At 48.7% G+C, this 19,124-nt stretch overlaps 1 protein-coding gene across 2 annotated transcripts in view; it reads right to left on the bottom strand.

Annotated features, from left to right (window-relative positions):
- Positions 1-19,124, bottom strand: part of CREBBP (CREB binding lysine acetyltransferase) — a gene marked incomplete at both ends in the record, with an annotated part of 162,171 nt that overhangs the window by 26,888 nt on the left and 116,159 nt on the right. For both annotated transcript variants that reach the window (XM_080702425.1, XM_080702426.1), the window contains 7 exons: positions 209-448; positions 3,305-3,423; positions 9,277-9,466; positions 11,680-11,859; positions 13,625-14,041; positions 17,732-17,920; positions 18,911-19,035. In XM_080702425.1, coding sequence (XP_080558551.1) covers positions 209-448; positions 3,305-3,423; positions 9,277-9,466; positions 11,680-11,859; positions 13,625-14,041; positions 17,732-17,920; positions 18,911-19,035 — 1,460 coding nt within the window. The remainder of the gene's footprint in view (positions 1-208; positions 449-3,304; positions 3,424-9,276; positions 9,467-11,679; positions 11,860-13,624; positions 14,042-17,731; positions 17,921-18,910; positions 19,036-19,124) is intronic.

The raw sequence follows: 19,124 nt of genomic DNA, 5'->3' as shown, positions 1-19,124 counted from the left end.
ACCCCCAGGCTCCGCAGCAAGGCCCCGAGCTCCGGCCCTGACAGCCCCGCAGCAGCGCGTGTGCGCAACAGAGGACCAGGCTGCACCTGCGAACCTCCCAGTGCACGCGTGTGGTCTGACTGTCAAGTGCCCCATCTCAGTTTAACGCGATGCCCTCTTGGCTGGATTAACCAGGAAAGTTTACTTTTCAGAAGATCTGAGACTGTACCTTGCGCCCACAGCAGTACCCGAGGGACTGCATGACGGGGTCAATCTCTTGCTCGAAGACCTCTGCGAGTTTGCTGCAGAACTTGTAGACCCGGGATGTCTTACGGTTGTAGAGCCAGGCGTTGTTGAACATGAGCCAGACATCGTCCACGTACTGCCAAGGCTCCTGGTACTGCCCTGTGTCCAGCTTCCGCTTGATGGTGGAGAGGTCCATGGGGCTCTTCACGATGTCAAAGTAATCCTTGAACACAAAATGGTCTCAGTCTAGCGCAGTCTTCGAATTTTAAGTGTCATCTGTAATCTGCCAGCTTCATCTTAAAATACAATAAAAATGGTACCCGAACACTTCCATCCCCAGTAGTAAGAAATGGGAATTGAAAATAACTTAATGCTTCTCTGATCTGAGGCAAGAAAAATGCATCGATATGTTCAATTTTTATCAAATTATTTCAAAGACAAAGTAGAAAAAGCAATGGTAAAAGGATTGTTTAATAAAAGATATTTTAATTTTATTCTTTTTGATACTGGAGGTTGAACCCAGGAATGTTCTACTTCTGAGTGACCCCTCTTTCAGACCCCCCCCTTTTTTTTTGCAGTACTGAGGATGGAACCCAGGGGCATTCTACCTCCAAGCTACACCCTCAGCCCTATTTTTTATTCTTTATTTTGAAACAGGGTCTCACTGAGTTGCAGAGGGCCTCACTAAGTAGCCGAGGCTGCCTGTGAAATGTGATCGTGCTGTCTCAGCCTCCCAAGTGCTGGGATTGTAAGTGTGCTCCACCACGCCCAGCTCCCTCATATTCCCCCTTTTTTGTGGTGCTGGGGATGGAACCCAGGGGCATTCGACCTCCAAGCTACACCCTCAGCCCTATTTTTTATTCTTTATTTTGAAACAGGGTCTCACTAAGTTGCAGAAGACCTCACTAAGTTGCTGAGGCTGTCTGAGAACTGTGATCCTCCTGTCTCAGCCTCCCGAATGCTGGGATTACAAGTGTGCTTCACCACACCCAGTTCCCTCAGACCCTTTTTATTTCAAAATAGGGTCTTGCCAAGATACTGAGGCTAGCCTTGAACCCGTGATCATCTGTCTCAGCCTCCCAAGTACTGGGATGACAGGCATGTATGTATCACCGTGCCCAGCTTTAAACGAAAGATATTTTTATTTATTTGTGGTAGTAGAAATTGAACCCAGAGGCACTCTATTTTTGAGCTATACCCCAGCCTGATTTTATTTCTTATTTGGAAACAGGGTCTTCTGGCTTGGTGAGAGTCTCACTACTTGCTGTGGCTGCCTCAAACCTGAGATCCTCCTGTTTCATCCTCCCAAGTATTGGGATTACAGGCATGAGCCACCATGCCCAGCATAAAAGATGTTTTTTTTTTTTGCAGGTCTGTGGATGGAACCCAGAGGCATTCTACCTCTGAGCTAACACCCCCAGCCCTATTTTTTATTCTTTATTTTGAAACAGGGTTTCACTGAGTTGCAAAGAGCCTCACTAAATAGCTTAGACTGTCTGCGAACCGCAATCCTCCAGTCTTAGCCTCTAAAATCTTGATATATATATATATATTTTTGGTGGTACTGGGGTTCCTGGAAGCCCTTCTACCTCCGGGCTACACTCCCAGACCTATTTTTACATTTTTATTTGGAAACAGGATCTCCTAAGCCAGCGTGGCTGGCTTCAAACCTGCGCGATCCTCCTGTCTCTGCCTCCCAAGCGCAGGGATTACAAGCGTGCGCCACCACGCCCGGCTAAAATCTTGGGATTTTACAAGCGCGTGCCACCATGCCCGGCTAAAAGATATTATTTAATAAAAAAATTTAGAGCCAGATATAGTGGCTCACACTTATAATTCCAGTACTTGGGAGGCTGAAACAGGAAAATGACAGGTTCACGGCCAGCCTCAGCTAATTAGTGAGGCCTTCCACAACTTAGTGAGACCCTGTTTCAAAATAAAGAATAAAAAATAGGGCTTTGGGTATAGCTTGGCAGTCAAATACTCCTGGGTTCCATCCCCAGTACAGCAAAAATAAATAAATACATAAATACCTAAATACCTAAATAAATATAAAAAATAAAAAAATAAAAATAGTTAGTTAGCTAGGCGTGATGTTGCACATCTGTAATCCCAGTACTTGGGAGGCTGAGACAAGAGGATCACGTAGGTTCGAAGCCAGCCTCAGCTACTTAGCGAGGCTCTCAGTAACTTAGTGAGACCCTATTTACAAACAAAATATAAAATAAGTCTGGGAGTACAGCCTAGAGGTAGAAAGCCTCTGGGTTCCATCCTCAATACCAAAATAAATAAATAAGAATTTTAATTCACTGAATTAAAATGATGAACAACGCGCACTCTTAAGATTTACCTTGGTCCTAGCAAACGAAACGCAGTTCTACGAAACCTTGTGACTACTGTTCACCTGAGCCCACTGGGTCCTCCTGGCCTTCGAAAGACTCCCAGGGACAGCAAAGAAGGCCTTTTGTCCTTCCTAACTATTATTCTCCAATTCTCTGTCTTGAGGCGCTGGGGATGGGACCTAGGCGCTCACTCACGCAGGCTCCACCACCGGCCCCACCCCCTGCCCCCGTCCTCCCCCCCTCCCCTTTTTGTTTCTTTCTCGTCCTAAACATTAAGCCCAGCTACATCCCCAGCCTCTTCAATTTTTTATTTAGAAACAGGGTCTTGCTAAGGTACTGAGGCTGGCCTTGAATCTACAATCCTCCTGTCTCAGCCTTCAAAGTATTATGATTTCAGGTGTTGTGTCGCCATATCCGGCTTCACCAATTTCTTTTAGGCAAAGCTTAAAAACTGCTGCAAATACAAAGTGAGGTCTTGGGGGTGTGCAGCGAGCAAGTATGTGGGCAGGGCCCTTACACAAGCTTGCCTCTCCTCACGGCTTCATCCCACAGATGTGGAATTCCACGGACAAGAGAAACCTAATGCAATGAACATTTCCACAGATTAACTGTTGAAAGACAACAGTTTTTTCTATTAGGAGAAAAGTCTTCAAAGCAAGAAGGATATTTTACCCAAGTGTAAGAGATAAAGCCATGGATGTCGAAGGCTGTAACATTCCTTGTATGTATCAACTTACTGGAATTCCTAGGAGCTGAGGATCTACAGGCTGCCGAAAAGGTAAGGACTCCGGGTCCTGTCGATAGAGTGCTTCTAGGGTCGGCATAAGAGCCTGACGAAGTTCCTCAGGTTTGAAGACTGCAGAGAGAAAACACCAGGAAGAGGCATCATATAAGAGGCACTCAGATCCCTCAGGTTTTATTTATTTTTGCAGTACTGGGGATGGGACCCAGGGGCATTCTACCTCCAAGCTACACCCCCAGCCTTATTTTTTATCCTTTATTTTGAAATAGGGTCTCACTAAGTTGCAAAGGGCCTCACTAAGTAGCCGAGGCTGTCTGTGAACCGCGATGGTCCTGTTTCAGCCTCCCATATGCTGGGATTACAGTGTGTGCCACCACGTCTGGCCCTCAGACATTATTTAAACTGGAAGCCGGGGCAGCTTTTACCTCCCATCCATCACCCTTCCAAGGGGCTTCTCATTAATCATCCTAAGAATTCATAATTCAGAGCTGCTTCCTTTATTTATTTATTTTTTAATGGTACTGGGGATTCCAGGGGCTTTCTACCTTCAAGCTATCTCCCCAGCCCTATTTTTAGTCTTTAGTTTGAAACAGGGCCTCACTAGGTTGCTGAGGCTGGCCTGCAATCCTCCTGTCCATCCCGAGTACTGACATTACAAGTGTGCACCACCACACCCAGCTAGAGCTTCTGAAAATACAGTAGCATTTTTTTTTTTAAATGGTACTGAGGATGGAACCCAGGGGCACTATACCTCTGAGCTCTAACCCCAGCCCTATTTTTTTAGTCTTTTGATTTTTGAAACAGGGTCTCACAATAAAGAATAAAAAATAGGGCTAGGGGTATAGCTCAGAAGTAGACTGTCCCTGGGTTCAATCCCCAGTACCGTTAAAAAAAAAAAAAAAAGTTGCAATCCGGTGGTGGGAAAACACAACAGCGAGCAGCATGCTTCTTCAACGAAAGGGTTTCCAGCCTGAGGATTTGCTGGAATAGAAAATGAAGCTTGCGCCCAGATCTGTTTCACTGACCAAACTGGGAGTAAGTGAAGCCATTTCACTAAAAGGGACCTTAATAAGCCCTGATGACACTTTTCTATCCTTGGCGGAATTAAACTTAAGACTACCTAAAACAAATGGTCATGTATTACAATCTCCTTTTAAAAATACAAAATAATTAAGTTGTAAAACATGCACTGTTCTCTCCCACATTTGCCAACGTGCACTGCTCCACCCTGCGCTGCTGCCTTTCTTCTACACGTCCTGTCGTCACCGCGCGTAAGCGCTGACTGTCAGACACTCTGAACGGCACGTCCTCGGCTCGCCCCGTGGGTCTGCACGGTGCGAGCAGGTGAGTTACCAGCGAGCGTGGTGGCCCATTTGGCACAGACACTCTTTTGCAGAGAAAAATGACCAAAGGGAACTGGGTGAAAGGAGTTCTGATGAAATAGATTATAAGGTGAGAGGATTTTTTGTGTTTTCTGTATCTTGAATATTTCTATGCTATATAGAAAACTGTTATTTTAAAATCAGATTAAAATACTATAAACATTTAATTTTTTTTTCAGTACTGGGGATGAACCCAAGGGCACTGTACCTCCGAACTACACCACCAACCCTATTTTTATTCTTTTTTTTTGGTGGTACTAGGGATGGAACCTTCTACCTCCGGGCTACACTCCCAGACCTATTTTATATTTTTTTATTTGGAAACAGGGTGTCTTAAGCCAGCGTGGCTGGCTTTGAACTTGCGTGATCCTCCTGTCTCCGCCTCCCAAGCGTGGGGATTACAAGCGTCCGCTTCCACGCCCGGCTTGGTCTATTTTGAAACAGGGTCTCACTGAGCTGCAAAGGGCCTCACTAAGTAGCTGAGGCTGTCCCAGAACCATGATTCTCAATGTCTCAGCCTCCTGAATGTTGGGATGACAAGTGTGCGCCACCACTCCCGGCTCTATAAACATTTAAATATTACCGTAAACATTTACACCTCTAGTTAGGTAGTGGCATGCATCAGGAACAGGGGCTTATCATTTTCCTGAAGGGGGTCTAAGTTGCCGAATTCTAGAAGGCACCACCTAATTTCCATCAGGTGAAAGTAAGGATAAAAGTAAAACCGAACTCAACGCCCTCACTCTAGAAACGGAAAGAGCAGCGCCAACAAGTTTCCCAGAGTTGATTCCCTCCAGAGCCAGGGACCTACTAGGTGTCCAAGCCCCCTCCTCTCGGTGGTGCAGGCCCGAGGAGCAGGCAGACCCCAGCGCAGTCGCGGCTGTGCGCGGTGGGCCCAGCATAAGACTTTGCGGCACAGTCCCATTCTGCTCTGTGTGTCACCTGTGGCTTGTGCACTACACACACCACACGGAGCTCAGGTTCCGTGGCCAGCGAGTGTGCTGCCCCTCACTCAAGGCCATGCCCCCTCCCCAGGGCTGGCTGAAAGCGGGGCGGCCTTGCTGGGCGGTGGCACATGCCTACAACCCCAGCTACTTTGGAGCCTGATATGGTCTCAAGGACAGCTTCAGCAACTCAGCCTGACCCTGTACAAAACAAAGATTTTATAAGAGCTGGGGAACAGGCCATGGTGGCACATGCCTGTAATCTCAACACCTGGGAGGATGAGATAGGAGGACCAGGCTCAAGGTCAGCCTAAGCAACTTAGACTATTTAAAAAATAAAAAGGACTGGAGGAATAGTTTGGGGATAAAATGCTTCTGGCTTCTATTCCTAGTATGAAAAATTAAATAAAAGGGGCTGGGGACAGTTCAGTCGTACAGCATTTGATTACCACGTGGCCCCAGTACTGAGGGCGGGGGTTGGGGGGGGTGATAACGGCCTTACATGGTTCCTGCTCTGGTTGATCACTCATTAAATAACTATTTAAGAGCCGGGTGTGGTGGCGCACACTTGTAATCCCAGCATTCGGGAGGCTGAGACCAGAGGATCACAGTTCGGACAACCTCAGCTACTTAGGCTCTCCGCAGCTTAGTGAGACCCTGTTTCAAAATAAAGAATAAAAAACAGGGCAGGGGCTGGGCATGGTGGTGCAGGCTTGTAATCCCCACGCTTGGGAGGTGGAGACAGGAGGATCGCGCAGGTATGAAGCCAGCCTTGCTGGGAGTGTAGCCCGGAGGTTAGAAGGGCTTCCAGGAACCCCAGTACCACCAAAAAAAAAAAAAAAAAAAAAAAAGGGCAGGGGATGTAGCTCAGAGATCCAATGTCCCTGGGGTTCCACCCCCAGACCCACCAAACAAAAACAAAAACAAAACTATTTAAGCCAGGTGCGGTGCTAGATACCTGTAACCCCAGTACTTAGGAGGCTGAGACAGGAGGATTGAAGGTTTAAAGCCAACCTCATCAATTCAGCAAGACCCTATTTAAAAAAGTTAAAAGTCTCAGCAACACAACCAAACCCTATCTGAAAATAAAAAATAAAAAAGGCTGGAGATATAGGTGGAAGGTATAAATCCCCTGGATTCAATCCCCAGCACACACAACCACACACACACACAAAGAGGGCTAGGCCGGGCATGGTGGCGCACGCTTGTAATCCCCGCACTTGGGAGGCTGAGACAGGAGGATTGCACAGGTTCGAGGCCAGCCTCAACTACTCAGTGAGGCTCTCAGCAACTTAGTGAGACCCTGTTTCCAAATAAAATATAAAATAGGTCTGGGAGTATAGCCCGGAGGTAGAAAAGCCCCTGGGTTCCACCTCCAGTACCACAAAAAAAGTAAAAAAAAAACAAAAACAAAAAACAAAAAGAGGGCTAGGAGTGTAGCTCAGAGCTGGATTGTCCCTGCGTTTAATCCCTAGTTCTAAAAAATCAATCAAGAAATAAAACAGGACACTCGTTTAAAGGCCAAATAGGTACTGCAGCAGGTTCTGTTCTGCTAGCTGCTGAGCAGGAGCGAGCCAGCCCGCTCCTCCTCGAGCAGGACGGCGCACCACGCGGCAGCTCTCAAGTGTGGGTCGTGGGCAGCTGCCTCCTGTGGTCATCACCAGCTGGGGACCACTGCGACTCCAGTGAGCCGCACTACACGGGAGATCCAGCTTCCTGGCCGCCCGCCACACTTCAAGAAGACGAGAGCCACCCGTGGCGAGGGCCGCCACAGCAGGCATGAGCGCGCCGCGCAGGCTGGGTCCAGCACTGCCCTCGGTCCTGCGAGGGCCCGAGATCAGAGCGACTCCCGAAGACTAAAACGCCCCGTGCTGACATCTGCACAGGTGAATGGAAGGCACGGGTGGACGAAATCACTAACAGCAAGGGGAAAACAACAAAACTAAAAACAGGGAGAGAAAGCCCAAGGAAAAGGCCAAAGGCACTAAACACAAAAACTTGTCACATTCTCTGGCCGCTGTCCTTACAGGAAAAAACCCCAGCCACCCAAGAGAGTCGTGGGTGAGGCAGTAAAGCCCGCGCTCTTACTCAGTCTCAACTCCTGACACATGCCCTCACTCTGGGGACCAACAGGAGGGGCCAACACTCGGGACTCATGCCCGCACAGCGCGTCGGAGGCAGCCTGCCGCCAGCGCGGGCCAAGGGACAGAGCCGCTGCTTTTCTTTGTGGACACGCAAAGCTCGCAGTAGTGACGGATTCTGGTGACTGAGTTCCGGTTTGTAGCAGCCACTTTCTCTCACTAAGCAGCTGAGGCCGTCCGTGAACCCTGATCCTCCGCTCTCAGCCTCCCAAATGCTGGGATCAGAAGCGTGCACCACCACACCCGGCCCCTGGCCCCCAGCCCTATTTTTTTTTTATTTTGAAACAAGGTCTCACTGAGTTGCAGAGGGCCTCACTAAGTAGCTGAGGCTGTCTGTGAACTGTGATCCTCCTGTTTCAGCCTCCCAAATGCTGGGATTACAAGTGTGCGCCACCATGCATGGCTGAATTAATTTTTTAAATGTTTTCAGTCTTCCTTCCTTCCTTCCTTCCTTCCTTCCTTCCTTCCTTCCTTCCTTCCTTCCTTCCTTTCTTTCTTTCTTTCTTTCTTTCTTTCTTTCTTTCTTTCTTTCTTTCTTTTGGTGGTACTGGGGTTCCTGGAAGCCCTTCTACCTCCGGGCTACACTCTTTTATATTTTTGAAATAGGTCTCTTACGCCAGCACAGCTGGCTTCGAACCTGCGTGATCCTCCTATCTCCGCCTTCCAAGTGCGGGGATTACGAGTGTGCGCCACTACGCCTGGCTTTCAGTTTTACTTTCTAACAGAATAAATAGTGCTAGATAATCAATTCACACAATCAAAAACTCTCTAGGGCCCTCACTTTGGAGGGGTGGGGCCTGCCTCCCTTTATGATTTCCAGGGTCCCTTTCATCTTTGAAGCTGCATGGTCTCACCTCCTGACACTTCTTTGCAGTCTCTCAACCCACCGCCTGCAACCCTGAACTTTCAAGCCCCACCTCCCGTGGCTAAGGGCCCTTTGACAATGTTCTGACCCCTTGTTACCTCCTGGCTGTGGACCCATCTCAGGAGGACTGCATTCAACTTCCACCGCCTGGCTTTCTCGCCTCGCACATCTCGGAATGCAAAGCTCCGTAACCCCACCTTTCCACCCTGCTGCGTGGGGCTGCTAGGGCTCGGCAGGCTCCCTCCGCTGCCACTGGGTGTGCAGGCCCTCACTGGAGCAGCGGAGCCCACCTCCAGTGCCCGGCCTACTCAACCATCCTGCTGCTTTGCACCACCCCGCACAGCCCATTCTCCTAAGCCCGCCCAAGGGCCCAAAGCATTTTCAACCCTGACCACCACCGGCCTGTGACGACGCAACCCAGGGGACGGCTCTGCGCTGCCCCGGCTGCAGGCGGCCTCACGTTTGTGTCATAAACCCTGTGGGTTTTCAGGGCTGGGGCCCAGCTGTTCTCATGGGCTCTAAGCGATGAACTTGGGGATCGGCAGGTAAGAGAGACGGGGGGGGGGGGGGGGGGGGGGCGCTGCCCCTCCTCGGCACGGGAGCGCAGCGCAGCTGGTCAAGGGCATGCAACCTACTTTTTTTGCGTGGCTGCGATGGCGACGCTGACTGGGAGGCCGCACCGCTGGCGCTGCTCTCCTCCTCCTCCTTCGCCTCCGCCTTCACCTCAGACTTCTTCTCGTCCACTTCCATGGGTTCTGACTTCTGCTCCGCTGTGTCTGCTTCTTCTTTAACTTGGGAAGACCCTTGTACGTCCTCCTCCATCATCTGGAAAACCACCAGGACAGCAGCTGAGTCTTCAGGCCCTTGCAGGGGTGCGCAGGCATGCGGGCTTGGGGAGGCTCCCGCCCAGGGCGCCATCCCTTCTCACCCCAGGGGGAGCAACGAGGGCCAGTGGCTGAGCCACGGCAATAGTGCCACTGCAGCCCTCGTTTAAACTTCGATGTGAAAGTACTTTGAGTTCTCCGTATTTTTGTATACAGCTATTTTGAGTTTAGAGTATTTCTGAAGACTGAGCAGGGATTGGAAGAGTTTGCTCAGAGGCAGAAGCTGTGGCGTGGGACAGCAAGCAGCCATTATAACTCTGGCTAGCTGGACAGCCTATGTCTCATCTAGAGGCCACCAAGAAGCTCACAGCCTAATTGTTGGGGCACAGGGATGTTAAGTACAATGCTGACAGTTTTTTAGTTTTCAGGAAAAGTCAGAATTCTAGAGTTTACGTGCAATTTCCCGATTTTTAAAATACTGTGTATGCCAAGCAAGATGTACCAACAGGCTGGACCTCGCTCACAGGCCACCAACTGTCACCTTGTGCCACAGGTGATTAGTAAATGAACCCACCCTTCTGCAGAAATAAAAATGAACGAGGAACATCAGTGAAAAGGTGGCTGGACAATTTAAAAATTTAAAATATATGCCAGTGCTCTTCAATTTCTGGCAAAGTAAAAATAAACCCATAGTTCATATTTTAAAGTGAATAGCCAATCTCTCTCTCTCTTTTTTGGAGTGGCACTGTGGATTGAATTCAGGGGCATTCTACCTCTGAGCTATACCTCCAGCCCTATAATATTTTTATTCTGAAACTCATTCTTGCTGGATTGATGAGATTTTCGCTATTGCTGAAGCTGTCCTCGAACCTGCGATCCTCCTGTGTGCACCACCACCCCTGGCAATATCCTTTTGAACCCACATTCAAACAGATTAAAACAAAATCCAAGCCAGGTATGGTGTTTTATGCCTGCAATCTCAAAGACTGGGAGGCTGAGACAGGAGGATAGGTTCAAGGCCAGTCTCAGCAACTTAGTGAGACCCTGTTTCAAAATACAAAATAAAAGTCGGGCGTGGTGGTGCACGCTTGTAATCTCTGCACTTGGGAGGCTGAGACAGGAGGATCGCGCAGGTTCAAAGCCAGCTGCGCTGGCTTAAGAGACCCTGTTTCCAAATAAAAAAAAGATAAAATAGGTCTGGGAGTGTAGCCCGGAGGTAGAAGGCCCCTGGGTTCCATCCTCAGTACCACCAACCAACCAACAAACAAACAAACAAAAAAGCCAGGCATGGTGGCATACACTTGTAATCCCAGCATTTGGGAGGCTGAGACAGGATGATCGTGCAGGTTCGAAGTCAGCCTAAGCTACTTAGTGAGGTTCTTTGCAACTCAGTGAGACCCTGTTTCAAAATAAAGAAGAAAAAATAGGGCTGGGGGTGTCACTCAGAGGTAGAATGCCCCTGGGTTCCATTCCCAGTACTGCAAAATAAATAAATTAATTAATAAAAAATAAAGACAGGCATGGTGGTACATGCTTGTAATACTAGCATTCGGGAGGCTCAGACCAGAGGATAGCGGTTCGTGGACAGCCTCAGCTATTTAGCGAGGCCCTCCACAACTCAGTGAGACCCTGTTTCAAATTAAAAAAAAAAAAAAAAAATAGGGCAGGGGGTGTAGCTCGGAGGTCGAATGCCCCTGGGTTCCATCCTCAGACCCCCCCACACACACAAAAAGAAAAAAAAAAAAACAGGGCTGGGGTGAAGCTTGGAGGTTGAAGGCCCCTGGGTTCCATCCTCAGACCCCCACCACCACCACACACAAAAAGAAAAAAAGAAAAAAAAAAAAAAAAAAAAAACAGGGCTGGGGTGAAGCTTGGAGGTAGAATGCCCCTGGGTTCCAACCCAGTACCACACACACACACACACACACACACACATGCCAGAGGTGTAGCTCAGAGGTAGAATGCCACTGGGTTCAATCCCTCGTACCAAAATCAAAACCCCAAATCCAGGGCCGGGAATGCGCTCAGTGGTAGAGCACTTGTGCAGCATACGTAAGGCCCTTGTTCCTTTCCCAGTACCACACGCACTAACAGAGCCACAGGACAAACCAGCTCCCCATATCCAGGGACATCCATGGAAGGCCATCCCCAAGGAAGGCCCCGGGCAGAGCATCAGCAAGCAGCACGGATTCACTCCTCAGGAACAGCGCCCACCTCAGGACGCGGCTCTCCTTTGGGCTCGCCAGGCTCAGGCTCGGTATCCTCGGTCTGGACCTCCGCCTTGATCTCCAGCACAGGCACTTCAGGTCCTGGCTGCTGGGAACTGGCTTCAGCACTGGCCACGGAGGAAGGGGTGGGCACCCTGTTATCAATGCTGGCTGCTGCCTGGGAGAGCTGTAAAGAAACCAAAGCACCGCCTTTATAAAGCAGACAGTACGAATGGCCTTCAAGTCTGTCGCTCATCCAATCCCTCGCTTCTTGTCTACATGACCTCAGTATTAACCTACCCAGGGACCTACTGAGGGAACGAGGGGCAGGAGCTATCTCAGGGAGCTTGAGAAATCACCATCAATCAGAAACACAAGGAGAGGGTGGCAGGAACGTAGAAACGGAGGAACAGGGCTTTCTCAATTCTGATATAAAGTGATTGGTGGCCCATGCATGGAATCCTAGCTCTTCAGGAGGCTGTGGCAAGAGGATCACAAGTTTGAGGCCAACCTCAGCGACGCAGTGAGACCCTGTCTCAAAATTTCGAAAAAGGACTGGGTGGGGATGTAGCTCAGTGGCAGAGTGCCTCTGCGTTCAGTTCCCAATACTCCAAACAAACAGAACCCCAAACTCCTCCCACAAAAGTTTACTCCAAGTTTTCTACCTAAGTCAGAGAACCTTCTGCTTTACCACTGCCTTCAATAAAGTTCACCCTCCAGGGTAAAAGGCTGAATTTATAAAAACCTCAGTAGTTAGGAAGAGAGGGGAACCAAGCCCCTCCGTGAAAACAGAATGTGGCAAGGCCTTGTTAAGGGCAGGGCAGTGAAGGGTGGGACACTCAGAAGGAACTGCTCAAAGCATTCTCCGTTTTCAAGCCCGGGCTCAGGGCAGCACAGTGGCAGAGCACACACGTGGCCCGTCTGAGGCTACGTTTGATCCCCAGCAACCACGGCCCACGTGAATACATTTTCAAGCTTTGCCCAATGAAGTCTTATGTAAACAAGAGCTAACATAAAACGAGAGAGGTCTGGTTCGGAACTGCGATGCAGCTGCAGTGGTAATCAGCTGCGCATCTGCAAGGCCTTGGGTTCCATCCCCAGAACCGCAAAACCAAACCAAACCATGTCTTTTAGAGGCAAAAGCGTAGGGTAAGAATAAGCAGATGTCCCTATGAAGAAAGAGAAATGTCTTCATTTTGAGAGTTGTTGGATTGATTAGTTTTGTCATTTAATACACTGGTATCTTCCCTAAGAATACTGGGCGGCGGGGTGAGGGACGACCGAGTGCTGTGTGCATAAAACTCACCATCAACACGATTTACATTATGATGTGAGACTGTCGCACACCGATAAGAGCGTGTATTTACGTGTGTAAAAGATCTCCATGTGAGCTTGGGAGCCGGACGGAGCCTGAGGCCCGGGGTCACCGCAGCCCATCCTGGAGGGCCCTTGGCTGGGCGCCGCTGGCAGGCCGGGCCGCAGCAGGCCTCCTCCTCCGCGGAGGGGCAGGCGGGTCTGAGCCCTAGGTGTACAAACCTAGCTCTGCTATTTCATTATGAAAAAGAAAAGCCTTCTCTAGTCTGAAAAGGTGGACTGGCCAGGTAAAAGGACATACCATTAAGAACATGACACATTTACCAAATCCACAAAACACCTGCAAAAGAACTACTACACCTCGGAAGATGTTAGCCTAGGTCAGAGGATGCGGAGCATGCTCAGTGCAGGCATAGCTTAAAAGGTCTATGGTCTGGAACTCTATCTCCATGAGCAGGGACTTCTGCCAACTCCTTTAAGTAGGGAAATAATCGTAAGCGACATCTTGCCACACACGGCCTTTGGGGCCAGTGCTGGAAACAAAACACGGCGTGTTACGGCTCTGTCGGGGTACGGAAAACCGAGGTGGTGAGGCAGCTGGGGAAGTTGTCTTCCAAGTCTCCCCGGCAGAGGCTCACCGGGGTGCTGGGAGGCTGGGCGTGCACAGGCGTCGGCTGCTGCTGCGATGACTGAGGGGTGGCCACCGATGGGGGCTGGGCTGGGGTTTGAGGCTGTGGGGTCACCTGGGCCTGCGCTGCTGCCTGGACTGTGGGTGTGCTCTGAGTTTGGGCAGCACTGGGCACCGAGCCTGGTGTCGGGGTGGGGGTCTGCCCGGAAGACGAGGCGGGCGTAGACGGCTGGGTAGGGGCTGCTGGCTGGGGAGGCGTCATCCCGGGCGGCGTCGGGTGCTGGAGGGAGGGCATGCCGGCAGCTGTGGAGGCAGGGGGCGGCGTCGGGTGCAGTGGCGACTGTGTCACCGGGGGGCACTGCAGCTGGCTGGCCTGGGGCCCCAGCATGTTCAGAGGGTTCGTAATAGCAGCACCAGGTGCCTGGCCCTAAAAGAAATGGACAAAATACATGAACACCGTCTCTTCCGCTTGAAAATGTGACCAGAGACTTGAAGAATTCAATGTATGAAAATTTAATGGTGGTTTTCTTAATGAGGCCTGCTAGTTTCATAGGGGTGTTCTAAAAATTCACCACGCTGTCCATTTATAGTAATGTGCATTTCTTTGTCAAAAACGCTAGCACGACCAATGTTTCTCATCCTTGGATTTGTATTTCTGGCATAAACGTGCATGTAGTAATAACTCAGCTTATTAGATTCATGCTCCGAGGGATCCACCTACCATGGTGAGAAAAGCTGTTTCTCTCTTTTTTTTTTTTTTTTTAAAAAAGTGTGTTCTTGAAACATGGACACACTTCAGCGCAGTGGGTCACCACTGGGGAGACGGCACTCTACAGCTCTCTGTGGGTCTTCAAAGCGTGAACCCGAGCCACTGTTCCGGAGTAGAGGTCGGCTCGTGGGACGAGTGCATCTAGCTACTTGTTCTTGTAAATAAAGTTTTCTCAGAACACAACACACGCATTCACTATGTGCTATCTACAGCTGCTTCTGCTGTAACAGCCGAGCTCGGTAATTAAAGCTAAGACTGTGGTACAGAAAGCTGAAAAGATTTACTATTTAGCCATTTAAAAAAAAGTTCTGGACCCTGGTTCAAAATAAAGAATAAAAAATAGGGCTGGAGGTGTAGTACAGAGGTAAAATCAATCCCCAGTATCGCAAAAAAGAAAAAAGGGGGGGGGGAGCTGTAGGTAATATAAATTATATATATATCAAAGGGTTTAGTTCAGAGGTAGAACACCACTGGGTTTAATCCCCAGCACCACAAGGAGAATAAAAAGCCATGAGCCAGGCTTGGGGGTGCACGCCTATAATCCCAGCTACTTGGGAGGGTGAGGGAGGAGGATGGCAAGGTTCAGGAAAGCCTGTCTCAAAAGAAAAAATTAAATTAAGGGGGCGAGTATCGTAGCACACATCTATAATCTGAACACCTGGGAGGCTGAGACAGGAGAATCCCAAGTTCATGGCCAGCCTCAGCAATTTAGCGAGGCCCTCCACAACTTAGTGAGACCATAAAAAAAAAAAAAAAAAAAAAAAAATATATATATATATATATATATATATATATATATATATATATATATATATATATATATTGGCTGGGGTGTAACTTGGAGGTAGAATGTTCTAGGTTCAATCCCCAGTTCTACCAAAAAAGGGGGGGTGGCTGAGGGCATAGCTCAATGGTAGCACCCTTGGATTCCATTCACAGTACCATACACACACACACACACACACACACACACACACACACACACACACACAAGTTAAAAATATTAATTTTATCTTTTGGGAAGACTAGGCCAGGATATATATATTTTTTGCCAGTACTAGAAATGGAACCCAGAGGCATTCTACCTCCGAGCTACACCCCTGGTCCTATTTTTTAGTCTTTTTATTTTTTAGAAACAGGGTCTCACTGAATTGCGAAGGGCCTCACTAAGTAGCTAAGGCTTTCCATGAACCACAATCCCCTGGTCTCCACCTCCCAAATGCTGGGATTGCAAGCTTGCACCACCATGCCTGGCTGACTTGGCCCATTTTAAGCAACAATCTGATGTCCTATAGTTAACAAAAGAGAAAAAAAGAAAGCATTAAAATAAATAGAAAATAGATATCTTCAACTTTAGTTGAATAGTTAAAAATATGTTCAGCAAAGAAGAGATCTACTCCAGCTAGGCATGATGGTGCATGCCTGTAATCCCAGAACCTAGGAGGCTGAGACAGGAGACTCACAGATTCGAGGAAGCCTCAGCTAGGTAGTGATATTCAGCAACCTAGAGACCTTGTTTCAAAACAGTAAATAAAAAGGGAGGGGGTAGAATGCTCCCCGGGTTTAATCCCCAGTAACTAGAAAGCACACATTCAAATAAAGAAGCAAGCTCTCCAATGACTGTTAGCCTGACATGCCTGCTGAAGGCAGGGCACACAAATGAAATCAGTAAGACTAAATGCCTTCTCAGCTGTATCCCAGCCTGGCTTTTTTATTTTTATTTTAAAATGGCATCTAAGTTGTAGAGAGCCTAAGTTGCTGAACCTGATCTAGAACCTACAATCCTTCTGCCTCAGCCTCCCAAGCACTGGAATTACAGGCATGCCACCGTGCCTGTTTTTTTTTTTTTTTTTTGGGGGGGGGCGGCGGGGGGTGGGGGGCAGTATTGGGGATTGAACCCAGGGGCATTCTACCTCAGAGCTACACCCTCAGGACTATTTCTGATTCCTTATTTTGGAACAGGGTCTCACAAAGTTGCAGAGGGCCTCATTAAGTAGCTGAGTCTGGCTGCGAACCAGCGATCCTGTCTCAACTTCCCCAAGTACTGGGATTACAAATGTACGCCACCACACCCGGCAGCACTTTTCATTTTAAAACAGGGCCTCACTGAGTTGCAGAAGCCAGTCTCAAACTTGTGATTTTCCTATCTCCCAAGCACTGGCATTATAGGCCTGTACCATTGTACCTGGCTTGAATTTATTCTTTTTTTTTTTCTTTTTCGGGTGGTTTTAGGGATTGAATTCAGGCTCATTCTACATCTAAGTTAGATGCTAGCCCTTTATATTTATTTATATAATATTTTATATATTTAGATATAGAACTTAAAATATATACTTGAATATGCTTTATTTATATACATATGTTTTTAAATGTTGAAACAGGGCAGGGTCTTTCGAGGCTGCTGAAAGTCTTGCTACACTGCCGAGGCTGTCCTTGAACCTATGATCTTCCTGTTTCAGCCTTTTTTTTCCCCCTGTGGTACTGGGGTTCCTGGAAACCCTTCTACCTCCGGGTTACACTCCCAGACCTATTTTATGTTTTTATTTGGAAACAGGCAGCGCGGCTGGCTTCGAACCTGCGCGATCCTCCTGTCTCTGCCTCCCAAGCATGGGGGTTACAAGCGTGCCCACCACGCCCGGCTGTTTCAGTCTTTTTATAAAATCCTATGACAGCTGGGTGCAGTTGTACACTCTTGTAATCCCAATACTTAGGAGGCTGAGAAGAGGATCACAGGTTCCAGGCAATACTGGGCAAGTTAGTGAGACCATGTTTCAAAATAACAAATAGGGCTAGGAAATATAGCTCAGAAGTAGACTCCCCTAGGTTCAATTCTCATTAGTGTAAATAAATGAACAAATAAATGTCTTAATGCCTCTCAGCATCAAAAATTTAAAAAAAAAATGTTTTTTTGTTTTTTGTTTTTTTGCGTGTCTGCGGATGGAATCCAGGGTCATTTGACCTCCGAGCTACACCCCCTGCCCTATTTTTTATTCTTTATTTTGAAACCGGGTCTCACTGAGTTGCGGAGGGCCTCACTAAGTAGCTGAGGCTGTCCATGAACAGCGATCCTCCGGTTTCAGCCTCCTGACTTTCAAAAATTAAATTTTGATTTTAAAAACCACAAATAAATAAAGTCAAGAAAACACTAACTCCAAACCCAAGATTAAAACTTAAAACACGTAAAGCAAAAAATCACAATCCATTCTACATTTTGGATAAAGTTTACCTAGAAAAGACAAGAGGAATCCCAAGTAAATTTCACAGCAGGAGGAAGTAGGGAAAGTAATGACACTGGTAGAAGATGTGGGTGCAGCCTCGCTCCCGTGCGCAGGGGCCGTGGTGACGTACCTGGGCCGCGCCGGCCTGGGCCGCGGGCTGCCCCATGCCCACGCTGCTCACGTTCATGGCCCCGCTGGAGGAGGGGAACTGGCTCTGTGGCAGGAACTGACTCTGCGCGGGGGCCTGGGCCACCATGCTGCTGGTGTGCGTGGCCATCACGTTTGGCGGCTGAGGCATCCGGGAAGGAGAAATGGCCATCTGGGGACAGGAAGCGGAGAGGGGCTCAGTGCAGTCAGGAGACTTCATGATGGACCGCGCCTCGGGGACCCAAGCCACAAGGCAGAGGGGAGCAAGCGTGGCCCCGCCTGGCCACCGTGCGCTGAGACTCCTCAGCTGCCAGGCACTTAACTCCTCCTCAAGTGGCCTCCAAATGCGCGTACCCAAAGTGCAAACACGCCTTTTCCTAGTTCTATGATGTGTTTAGAAAGCCGCCTCGGGAGACCAAGCTCAAGCCAGCAGATGCTGACCAGCTCTGCCTGCCCATGTATCTGAGGGCAAAGCCTTCCTCCTCACAAAGCCACCACGCCTGCAGATTGGTGATTCCAATAAAAGTGACAGCCCAATAATCCTCAGTGTGGCAATAAAGACTTTTTTAAAAAAGAAAGAAAGAGCTGAGCGTGGTGGCGCACACTTATAATCCCAGCATTCGGGAGGCAGAGACCAGAGGATCGCAGTTCGTGGACAGCCTCAGCTACTTAGCAAGGCCCTTTGCAACTCAGTGAGACCCTGTTTCAAAAAATAAAAAGAGCCAGGTGTGGTGATGAATGCTTGAAATCCCATCATTTGGGAGGATGGGCCCGAAGGATCACAGTTCAAGGACAACCTCAGCTACTTCGTGAGGCCCTCTGCAACTCAGTGAGACCCTGTTTCAAAATAAAGAATAAAAATAGGGCTGAGGGTGTAACTCAGAGGTAGAATGCCCCTGAGTTCCATCACCAGTACCGCAAAAATAAATAAAATAAAATAAAATGAAAAGACTTAAAAATAGGGGTAGGGGTATAGCTTGGAGGTAGAATGCCCCTGGGTTCCATCCCCAGTACTGCAAAAAAAAGAAGAAAGAAAGATAAAGAAATCATGCAAAACCCAAACTCAAAGGGCCATGCCCCACAGTTCTCCCAGATGACACCTGGAATTCCCTGCTGGGAGAACGTCCCTGAGGAGACATCCGCCCAGGGAAGCAGCACTTACCCCAGGGACCGAGGCCATGCTGCTCATCTGGACAGAGTGGTTCATGGGGGAGGCCGCGCGAGGACCCATGGGTGCTTGTGACAACTGGACACTTCCCAAGGACAGTGGGTTAAATGAATTCATCCCTGTAAAGGTGCCCACAATGGCTCATTAGGAAAAGCACTCACGAGAACACAGTTACAGCTTGTCAAGTAAACTCCAAGAGAATGAGATA

The sequence above is a fragment of the Muscardinus avellanarius genome (assembly GCF_963383645.1).
Source record: "Muscardinus avellanarius genome assembly, chromosome: 10".
NCBI lineage: Eukaryota > Metazoa > Chordata > Mammalia > Rodentia > Gliridae > Muscardinus > Muscardinus avellanarius.
Note: the sequence above shows the minus strand (reverse complement) of the source record. Positions and strands in the feature narration are given on the sequence as shown.